Source organism: Schistosoma haematobium, chromosome 3 (genome assembly GCF_000699445.3).
Source record: "Schistosoma haematobium chromosome 3, whole genome shotgun sequence".
Lineage (NCBI taxonomy): Eukaryota > Metazoa > Platyhelminthes > Trematoda > Strigeidida > Schistosomatidae > Schistosoma > Schistosoma haematobium.
The window spans coordinates 33,286,477-33,298,713 of NC_067198.1; the positions used below are offsets into that span (position 1 = coordinate 33,286,477).

The window sequence follows — 12,237 nt, forward strand, 5'->3', positions numbered from 1 at the left end:
TGAACCCGAGGAATTTTGAGAAACAGATTGCTAACTGATCACTATTTTAATAGAATATATTGTTAAATTGATTCATCACGGTTCACTTGGGACTGATTTCATTTTTAATTGTAAAAACTTGTATGGTAGTGAGGATTCATGACGAGAAATAATTTGTAAATAAATATTTCTTCGTTTAACCTGTACTTTTACCAAGATTCGATCTCTCAATCTAAGTGTTTCGTCTAAGTAAGATTGTCACACGGTAACAGCACGAATTTATTTAGGAGCCGAATCATTACACGCCCGCCACGTACGGGCTCTTGAACAATCAAGTGACCGTAAATGTTTATTGTAAAGAAAAAGCAGAATAGTTTGTAACAAAATAATTTATTTGAAATAAACTATATACAAAATTGTTTATGGAATTGATGGAATACGTTCAAGCAGTAAAATAACTTCAGTATGCAGAGTTTGTGGGAAAAGATCGACAGCCTCAGCCATAGTTGGAACAAATGGTATTCCTGTGAATTTCTTGGAACAAGGTCTAGCAAAACTGAAATCATGGAAAGAAGCATGACATAGAATTTTAAAAAAGTATGATTACACAATAAGTAAAATTATTTTAATGTAAAAGCCTATAAATATCATTGCTTTCTGTACCTACATTCCAGAAGTACAGATCCTTTCATATTTTACGCTTTTTGTCTTTTGTTTGAGGCCTAATAAATAGTCAATTTCTGGGGGACTAAACAGTTGAAAAGTCAGTACCTAGCGCTTCAGTATTATGTGAACCGATCTTAAACCAGCAATAAATACAAGTACTGATGTGGTTTATCTCTATCCGGTATTTAGATGATTCCATTTGTTTCTAGCTAGTTGAAACTTCTCAAGTGTTAAAATCGCTCTTTCAAACAAACATATAACAATGGATAGAGTAGATGCTTTTTTCAAATATAAAGTATTCCTAATGCACACAAACATAAAACTTACTTTAAAAAATTTTCTACAGCATATTCAATATTACAGGAAATATAGATAATTCTTTGAATTTTTTTACAATTTCTCAACAGTTGAATAACAGAATGATCTAAAATGAATAAGAAAATAATAAGAGTAACGATAAAGATAGAGTTACTGTTGAGGTTTAATAAGAATCCCTTGATAAGATCTTTAGGAACCGAATCATTACACGCCCGCCACGTACGGGCTTTAGAAAATGGACGGATTGTGTCAAACTCTGTGTACCTACTATGTCATGGTTTTAGAAGTTTTCAGAGTTTAACAGCTATCAGTAGACACGAAAAATAAGCTTGATTTTGCTACAGAGACGGATCTTAAGCTTTTATTTATATTTTGTGCCTTTCATCTATTGTGTGGGTTCAAGTGTGGTAGTACGGAGTTATAAGTGGCTAGGAATTCCGTAACAAGGATTGAAGCAGCAAACTCGTCAGTTATCAACCACAGTAAGCTGATCTTTCAGTATAATTGTGGTGACAGTGTATAAGACAAATAGTGCGAAAGAAAACAATGGAATCGATTAGCCGTTGGCGATTTTCTGTTCGGTAGTCGTTGTGCGCAAAAGATATGTTAATATTCGGTGGAGATATAGTGCTACTAATGTTAATTTCTTGAGACACATGCTCAAGCACAGTTGGGATCACCATTTTATCAAAGAAATCAACATAGAACACTGAATTTGATAGCTCAAACAATTTCGACGTATTTTATCCGGCGGGTATTATATCTTCTGACACTATAACCAGGTGCAAGGTGTGATCAATTTTTCGAGCAGTCAGAACAAGTGACTGTTTGAATAGGCTTGTTCATTACATGCCATCATTGACAAAGCAAAAAATTATTAATAACTCGGAATTAATTACTAAACTAAATAAGAAACCAACAACTTACGTAGACCAGCTCTTGGAGGATCAACTACAACTGACAAATCATAGCATTCTGATAAACTGTCTATAGTATTTCGTAAGATATTCTCCGCTTTACCGGCAAAAAATTCAACATTCTGGATATCTGTTAGCAAGAAAATAAATGTGTAGAATTATTTTTGATAGAGGGACTGGATTGTAACATGAGATAGACAAAACAAACAGATTTAAATGTGAATTATGTTCAAAACTGATACACTTATGGAAATTTAAAAAATATTAATAACCATAACATATTTTCAGTAAAGGGTTTTGTGGAGATTTTAGAAATTTCAATAGTTGAAATCATGAGTCGACTGAAGCTAGAACACCATGGAAAACTTGAAAGCACTGGACGGCCGTTTCGTCCTAGGATGGGACTCCTCAGCAGTGCTCATCCACGATCTCCCCGCGAGATTCGAACCCAGGACCTATCAGTCAAGAATGAAAGATTTCTAGTTAATTTAAAACAATTTACAGGGCTTCAAATGTTAACTGAAAAGTGGGTAACGGGATTTTGAGACCCACGGAAAATATCAGTTTCAGTAAGATTAGAGATTTGATTTACTGTGTTTTTTATCGTACAGACAATACACGTTAAGAGATTAAATGAAGTTGTTTCATAGTTTGGATCATAGACTGAACCTAGATAATCAATCAAATCCAGAAAGCACTGGACAGCCGCAATTCTACTGGGATTAAACCCGAGACTTTCCGATCTCCCAGTGAGCACTTCAGCTTTAGACCACTGGTCCGACATCCAAATTAATTTGCAGTATTGTGCAGCGATCTTTCTCTGTCTTTAATGTACCACTGTCTTTCACTTCATAAGACTGAAAATAGTTCTACTAAACGTACAAGAACGCCTTCAAGATATGACGGAATACACGTTAATACGAATGAGATTCGTTTCTCAATCATCGATATTTAATTTAGAATCTTATTAAATAAGATAATTACTTCACTATGAATGCGTTAGCTAAAGTCATCTTAACAAGAAATAACTCATCTTCAAGGCTCCTAAAAATATCGAAACAGATTTTATGGGTCAAACATGATAATATATTGACAAAAGGGATAGTCAGTTTACTATCTATCTGCAAAACTATTCAAGAATCAGACACCTTTGTCATAACTCATAAAAATGTCAGTGGACATAAAAGAAGGTAATCCGTGTCGGATGTAAGGCAGTTACCCATCGAAGACAATAAAAGATGGTAGTGCAGTATCGTGGATTGAGGTTAGATATTAGCACTGTTAGGTACCAGATCAGTGGTCTAGAGGTTAAGCAGTCGAGCACGAAACTGAAGGTTTTGGGTTAGAATCGCGAATGTTGTATCATGGATGCGCACTTCTGAGGAGTCTCGTAATAGGACGAAACGGCACCCAGTGCTTCGGGTATTCGATGGTGGTCTAACATTGACTGATTCATGATATCAATCAAAACTCAACAATCTCCACAATTCCATACTGATAGTTGTTTGAATATTTTCTTAATTCTTTCACAATAATTGTCTCTTATTAATCTACGTTTAGATGTTGAACTCGACTTAAATCAAGGCCTCTCTCATACATAAAGGCTGTCCATCGTTTTGTTTTTAAGCAGTTGATAATATTGTTTCTAAATTGTAAGGAACTATAAAGAGAATCTATGAAATAAATAGATAAGTGCATGAATTACATTGCTATGTGTGGTATTGTCATTTTACTGAAATTTTTTGCACCAAATGTGAAATTTAACGAAGCTGTTCGAAAGATAAGTGTGATGAATAATCTACATTGTTATCCATATTAATACATTTTTTTCTGAAAGTTTTTATTCAATTAATTGTGTGACAAAGTAATATAACTATCCACACAGGAGAGATTCATGCCTAATCTAATTGAATTAAAACGACAGATTATTTGTTCGGCAGAAATATTTCCAGGACATTTGTCAGTCGGCCAATAAATAATCAGTGTATTGACTGTTATAGATAGGCTAAGGATTTATTTTCTTTGACCAACTCAAAGAAAAACTCGTAACCATTTTGAAAGTAACAAAATTGATACACAAGTTCAAGTGGATTTGTTGAGTTCTTGAATAGTGAACGGATCTTAGTTAGATCACAATCGAAAAATTAGAAGTACGGGACTCCCTGGGAGTGTGTACTTATGACCCCTCCAACTGGGAACGAAATACATTGAGTCTCATGCGTGAACGCTTAATCTCTGGACCACTGAGCTGGTATCGAATGATACACATGTTTGACATCAGTCAGTTTACAGAATTGAGCAACCCACATCGATTGCTTGGGTTTGGTAATTGTCTCACATTCGACATGGTCGTGACCAGTGGATTTCAACCATATAGGTTGTGAGACAGTTATCCATCACAAAAGTGATATATATATATATATATATATATATATATATATAAATTTTAAAAAATCTAATCATACATTTAAAAAACAGTACCATTCAATTCTGCGTTTGATTTAGCATCTTCAATTGCACTGTTACACATATCAATACCAATTACACGATCGAAATGCTGAAAATATTATGAAAAAATGAGTGGTAAATTATTGAGTAAGTCGCTAATAAATGCGCTCAAGAAATATGTGTCGTATTACAGTGTTAGGGAAGCGTGATGAAGTAATTTTATTGAAACAAAATGATATCATTTTAATCTTTAAGTTTCGTTCTAAATTATTGATTCTTCAATCACAACTGCTAATTCGGAATTACATTTCTATTGTTTAGCTTTATGATGCAATAGGTTTTTATGTTTCCCGTCTTGTATTTCATGCCCTGTTAATTTCATTTCCTATTTTGCTGATGGAGGATATGGAAATCTCAACTGATATTTATTAACTGTGAGTAATTATCTCAATAAATATTGATATATTCGTGCACTATGCTAATAATTTGCGACATTGACATCAATACCGTGAACAAAACTACTTTTCTCCACTTGCTTTCTATATCCTATGAACCAGAATAAAAACAATTTTTACAGATGAAGTTTTTTGATGTGCGGATTCAGACTGCACATCTCCAACATACAATCAAACTGTGAATATGGTTACAAGTATCACTTATTTAGAACAGTAAAAAAATAGTTAAATGCCTATCGCAAATTTGCATAACATGGAACTACTTGCCTATTTAATTATTTCACTACAAATTCGGTTAAGATTATAAACTGAATGAACAACACAATACAACTGCATTTCATATAGACACAAAAACAGTACAACAGAAATAATAAAACTTGAATTCACCTTTGAAAGACATAAAGCTATTGTTCCAGTACCACAACATACATCAAGCAGTATTCGTTTCTTCTCATTAAGATTTTCATTAGTACATGTAATCTGATTTTTTGAAGGTAAATTACATAGACATGATATTCTTTCAAATAACAATTCAGCAGCAAGTGTATTTACTGAAATGTACGGAGAACGGAAGAAGAAAAAGTAATTCTTTAAGCAACTATGCAAGCATAAAATACAAAAAATATACATATATTTGTAATAACTTTTTTCGGAAGATTCTCGTCGCCAATCATTATGACTTTTGCCCCTGTCAATTATCACATGACAAAATCGCCAATCCGAATACCGACTTATATGACCTTGTTCTTGTGCTAATCCAACGACAGGTCAAACAGCACTAGCAACCTTGAGTCGACTCTGAATTCTTATTGGTCTTTCCAACCCAGCCCTACCTGTTGAGTTCAGAATGGAACCTCGACTTCCACTGTATGAATTATATATTTCAGACATACTTGGTTTACATACAAGCAGACCAGACCACATCACACCATAGAATAAAAATTATTATTATACAAGATTAAGCCAGGAGCAGTTGTGAGTACAGGAAACTGTGGCTAATAAATCGGGAATAAGTTATGAATGGTAAATCGTATAATAGTAATCAATAGGTCAAATGGAAGCTTATAATAAAAGGAATATGGATATGCAGACAATATAGCTACTTGACAGTTATCCAAAAGTAATCTATGCAATAATAGTCCATGAATAATTCTTAGCAGTTATCATTCACGTATTCTTCGTTCGGGTATAATAACATTACTCATAAAGATAAGTAAATTGATAGATTAATTATTATCGACGTAAGACTTATTGATATGTGAACACTACATACAAAGAAATAGTGATTGACCAATAATCTATTTTATACCTCTTGATTGGCATTGTTGTGAAACGACTACTAATTTAAGGACTCTTTGATATATTACACATAAGATTTATCATTATTTTTAAAGAAAAGAAAACAAATCAAACACAGATCTATCATCTAACAATTGATTAATACATGATTCGGTTTAAATAAAATCTATGCGATACGGAATAATGTGTCCATTAACAAAAAAGAGATATTCTGTATAATGAGCTAGCAGTGTTGAAAAATTGTGGTGTTTAATCAATTGCTACTCGAAAGTTTTCGAAAGTACACAAAAATATAAATTCAGATGTATTTGTTTATTTGAACACATAAATATTGGTACAAGGAGGTAAGAAACAGATATGTGCCACATAAATCATTCGATTTGTGTGAGGGTTGGGATACTGACCGGGTGCCCAAACCGAAGCAGGTGGTTTCCTTAGGATGCCACACCCGGAGCCTTCGAATTAATAGTCTGATCCACAAGGCAGTGGAGCGTCGTAAGGAGATGCAGTCCCATGGTAGCCGGTGACCAAAGATTGGTTCATACGCCATCTGCTCCTTCAGGGTACTGGAGCCCATGTGCACTATTGGTTTGGAATCAGGGTTTTCCAACTTCCCTAGGTGGACTCTCCATGTCCACCAACCCAGTTAAAGCGCCGGACATTCGCTTTTCGTCCTCTCAATTTCGTAAACAACACACCCGCCACGAGAAGGCAGTGAGTAAGACTTTTCTGGCAGAGGCTAAATACGCGTGGCCATGTGAGAGCATTTCGAGAGTGAGAGAGGACTCTCCCCACTCTCGGCCATACCAGGGCATTCATAATAATAGGTTTGTTATTTGTCAAGCACAGGTTTATTGTTAGCTAGCTAATCCTGTTACCGAGTATGTTTTTATGTAGTCAACATTGAACCATATATTTTCTGGTAATTTGTAGCGATACTACTCAAACCAAATGACGTCAGATCCAAACTTGTGACCTTAAATATTGTTAACAGTTGAGTACTTTAACCACTAAGCCGATGTAAACCATTCAATGAGTCGTTTGAAATTATGTAGACAAATATTATGGGTTGAACATTGTTAGGTTTTTAATCAATATGTTTAGAAAAGCATCAAGATTTTCCTGAGGAATGCAAGTTCTTCGTCAATGCATCTAGTAATACACATCAGGTATCAAGATTTTGTTTACTGCACAGTTATAATGTCAAGATTATATAACAACCAAGCTTATTATGTATTAAATGAGTTCTTGTATCATTATCTCAATATATTGTGATATAAGTATATTAAAAAATAATTTCCCATAACATATGTATGTAAATAACAACATACCTTGGAAGAATGCAGAAATGGATATATGAAAGTTTAATCCACAACATTGTTCAATAATATACTGAAAGATGAAAACACTTAGTAAGATTTCAATACAGAAACTTATGTTTTCGATGGATGAATAGAGTTTACATTTGGTGACCTAGTGGCCAATTTAATTCCGAATGACTATTCATCTCAATAAGTGCAAACTGCGAGTGAACTGATGCAAATAGAGTAGAAAATAATTTTACATTTTAGGGAATCATGGACGGCCAGATCCGTTTGTACAGTTCCATGAGATTTATAAACTTACAAAATGTATCAAATGATTTTTAATCTAAACACTACTGCGCTAGTCAAGAATATAGAAAATTTAGCGGATTAAAAAAGTTTGACTTTTTATGACAGATATTCCACTATCAAGATGAATATTGTGGAGAGTTTATTAAAATATGACTAAAATTATAGTCACTCTATGAATTATCAAACAATGCCAAGAGATGAAATCTAACTTACTTTTTAAAAAAAATCATAAAATCACTGAAGAATTCAAACAGAAGAACTTTGAAACGGAGTTTCGTGCTAGTTGAGGCTCATCAGTATGGGTCTAGTATTTCTTACTATGATCTAGTCGACTAAATTCGATCAGCAGTAAGGACTAAAAAAATACGAAATTGGTCACTAATCTATGATTACACAGTGTATTTATGTGACCGGTAACCTCAAACTAGTGATGGTGTAATGAATAATATGAAATAAAAATCTGACTTACAGGTTTACCAAAAACTTGACGAAGATCTTCACCAGATTGTTTTATACCTGACCTAAAATAGAGTAAGTTCAATCAATTGAAACGTATTATCACTATGTAAACATTCAATTTTATTATTAAAATAATAAGTATTTATGATTATTGGGTAGGAAAGATAAGAGATTAAATTAATTCTCAGTCAAAATTGTTTAATTTTATGTGTTCTTCTTAATATTTGATTAAAACATTGAAAAATGTGTAATGAGTTAACTTACTGATCGGCATATCGTAAACAAATGTGACTGTAAAAACGAATACTAAAATGCCTACCTACCTTGAAGAGACAGATAGATATAGGCTAGTTAAACCGGAATCCGAGCCTGGACCGGTTTGGAACCATGTTCGTAACTCGTTCAACAAATTATTTATATCCTCCTAAAGTAAAAAAAAACTTTTTAGGAATATATGGAGACTATATTTACAGAAAATCATGGTAATAAATAGACGGAAAGTGATTTTTTTGTGCCTGAAATTATTATCAAAGCTAGTGTGCTTCTGGACGTAAGTTACAAGAAATATTACTATCTTACAATTAATACTGACATAGTTATATTTTAAAACCAAGTCTTGAACGATTCAGTTAATCATATTGATGATGACGACAACAAGATACAACGAGTTACATTTACAGAATCATAAATCGGCAAACACTAATGAAATATAAACAAGCAAGTGTTATATATATATATATATATATATATATATATATATATTCATGTTTACTTAAGACAAGTTTTCGAATGATATTGATTTTCGTGATTTCTTCAAGGTTTTTAGGGTTATTAAAACCGGTTTCTCTACATAAACAGTCACATATCATCTTCGGGGTACCAGAACTATTTACTTGCACACCAAAGTTTGGTCGTATACATTCAACTGGTATATTTTATGTAATCGATCGACGTATCGACAAGTCATCTTAGGATAAAAACAACTCATTAAAATATTTAGTTGTGGATATTTAACATGAAACCTAGGGATCCACAATCTACTGATGGCTACCTTCAACAACCTAGCATCGAAACAGAAAATACGATGTTAATTCATCTAGACTAATGGTCAAATTGCAACATGATTAAGAGAATTCAATGAGCCCTAAAGAGCTAGACAAATATGATGAATCATTTCTAAGTGATCAGTAAATTGTGCATTGTTATCAGTAAGGGGTTGTGGAGATTGTTGAATTTCACTGAAGTCACGAATCAGTCAGTCAGTCAGTAACAACGTAGAACTTCGTACGTACGTACATCAGTTCGAGTTGCCACACCACATTAGCATAGAGATGCAGTAGTCGATTCAAATCCCGTAGTAGTAAAGGTAATAAGAGTATAAGCAGTAATCGGGAAGATTAGTGGAGATGTTATTTAAAGAGTATAATCCAGTGAAATAAATTTGGGAAGAGGAAAAAAAAGGGACATAAAGAATTCAGAAGATTAGAATTTGGAAGAACACAAAGAGTGGATGCACCTGCGCCATTGCAAACGATTTTGAGCCATGTCATTCAGGGTCTCTAACCATCGGTTGCTATCATCTCGCGGTCCCCAACCAGGTAGTCTACACCTACCAACATGAATCAGACCACTTGTCAGTGACTTCATGAACTTGTGCCATGTTTTGGTCTGGCCGCCCCTAGCTTTCTTCCAAGTCACGAATCGACCAGTGTTAGACCACCATTGAGGACATGAAGCAATAGATGAATGTTTTGTTCCAGTATAGAACTCTTCAGTAGTGAACATCCACGATTCTTTACGCGGTATTCGAACCTAGAACCTTCGGTTTCGCATGCGGACGCCTAAACTCAGGATCACTAAGTCCACATCCGACGGTGTTGATGTCGAACTTCGATCAATCTACGATATTGAGCGACCATCTTCAATTGTCTTCAGTGGATAACTGCCTAATACTCGAGACAGATTAGCTCCACTAAACATTATTAACTGTCAAGTATTGTCAATGTTAAAACATAAACACTAGAAAATTCAATATGTATGATGCTTCATGAATTTGGTACCTTAATTATTTTTTTACAATAGGAGTAAAAGGTAACGAGATAGATTGATGAGTTCAAGTATAAAAAAATGAGAAAGCAATCAATAGGTGATCTAGTACCATTTAAACTATATTACCTCAGTAAAGCCATGTGTATTAGTGTATAAAACAACTAATGTATCTCCAGACCTTGATTCACGAATGAGTACATGGCGCCAGTTTCCATTATATGTGATAGGATCAAAAGCATTAAGCGAAGGTAATTTTTTAAATTCTCTTTTAGAACAGGCAGTTATGAACTTTTGTAAAGCATCTATGACTTTAGTAGAGTTTCTCGGCATAAAGTTCCAACTTTTAAACGAACCAACGGCAACTGAACCTCCTTTGTACTTGGAGTAGCGAAAACCAATAACTGGGCCTTAAAGAATAAAATGAACGTGTGTGTAAATGCTAACACTGACAGTTCATAACTTCAATCTATTTATTTGTAAGGGTTTGTTTTTTGTTGATCCCAAGGGTTTTAATTGATGTCTCTTTTGGTATAGGTTAATTCTGGACAGATTGCTACAATATTATCGTTTTATTACAAGTTCTAGCATTGTTTGATAGTGGCTAGAAGTGGAATTCGGAGTGTCTGTATCAACCTATTGGGGACTTATCAATTGGATATCCCTGGATTCCAGTGTTGATATTTACATCAAGACTAGGATCCGATATCTTTTGCTCCAAAGGTTAATGAGTTCAAGACTAGTCGATTTCAACACTTAATATCAACAATAGAAAAGATGAACCCTTAAAAATCAATTTTAAAATCGTTGAATAAGTTAGTGTCTGTCTGAACTTATAAGCTTAATGAATGATGGGTTGATGTTTGAAGTGATAGCGTAGTTACGAGTATTAAAGGAAAGTTGACTTTTCCAATATATATATATATATATATATATATATATATATATATCCCCTTTAATTGAGCAAGTTATAACATAAAGCCTGCATCATTCAATTAAGAAGAAACGCTATCAAAATCCTCACTACCTCATATAGTAAACCGTTTTTCATGGATGGTAACGGTTGCTGAGAAAAAATAAACAGGATGGTGAAGGTCGACTAACATGATAGTGAAGTATAATTAGAAAGGGTAGACTATCATGTTTATCCATCAGCGACCATGAGTCCATCAAAGTTATCACAATAATAATATTAGTAAAAAGTAATCAGTGAAGTTCAATAAGTATTGATGGTGGAAAGACATAATTGGATCCTCATTCAGTGAGTGATGAGAGAAAAAGCACACAGAAATTACTATATGATCAACGATGAATGTCAATACAGAAGTATTCCCATATACTAGAAATATCATTTAAGAGGCTTCTACATAGCTCACTATTACTCTACGCTACGGACGGGTGAAAAGATCAGAGAGGTGGGAATTTTATTACATAGTGCAAAGGTATGACAGAAAATTACATAAGATTGACACATGTTAGTCTATCAAGACTCCTGGATTTGGGTCCTAGAAATGATACAACTCAGTGGGTCAGAACAGAGGCTTGTGGGAATCCCAGCAATTCTCTCTGTAAAATTAAGAGGAACTCCTTTAACTGGAAGAAGCCTTTCATGGCTGCAATTTTAACAGAACTGTATCTCATACAACAAATTATTTACTTGTTTACTTTGCGATTATACTCCCTTTAACCTTCTTTTACTTATTAAACTACTATCTCTGTATTTGCGTAGCGCATAATTTTTTAAGTGACCAGTTATTCAAAAATTTATGTATATTAGATAAAAATATTTTCATAACGAAAAGAATTTACTTGGAATGAAAATAAACATTTAACTAACCTGATCCATCCACATCGTAGCCAATAGTTAGTTCAGATTTATTTCGATATTCAGTTTGAATAGGCTAGTGTAATAAGGTTTGTGCAATAATAAAAACCAAATTTTACCATATGAGAAGTATTTTTTTTAAGGAAAAATATTATAACATCACTTGTACTATTTAAATATTTGGTGGATATATACGAAGGAACTGATCA

The 12,237-nt window shown here is 33.7% G+C and overlaps 1 protein-coding gene across 2 annotated transcripts in view; it reads right to left on the minus strand.

Annotated features, from left to right (window-relative positions):
• Positions 1–46: 46 nt before the first annotated feature.
• Positions 47–12,237, minus strand: part of RNMTL1B (rRNA methyltransferase 3B, mitochondrial) — a 46,756-nt gene continuing 34,565 nt past the window's right edge. The window contains exons 13-22 of one of the 2 annotated variants that reach the window (XM_051213668.1): positions 12,041–12,104; positions 10,333–10,613; positions 8,481–8,581; positions 8,168–8,219; positions 7,414–7,474; positions 5,171–5,334; positions 4,362–4,437; positions 1,891–2,010; positions 973–1,069; positions 47–535 (exon numbers count right to left, since the gene is read on the minus strand). In XM_051213668.1, the coding sequence (XP_051069665.1) occupies positions 400–535; positions 973–1,069; positions 1,891–2,010; positions 4,362–4,437; positions 5,171–5,334; positions 7,414–7,474; positions 8,168–8,219; positions 8,481–8,581; positions 10,333–10,613; positions 12,041–12,104 (1,152 nt within the window). In that variant the 3' untranslated portion in view covers positions 47–399. Of the gene's footprint in view, positions 536–972; positions 1,070–1,890; positions 2,011–4,361; positions 4,438–5,170; positions 8,220–8,480; positions 8,582–10,332; positions 10,614–12,040; positions 12,105–12,237 lie in introns of both variants that reach the window. The other variant, XM_051213667.1, reaches the window with a different exon arrangement.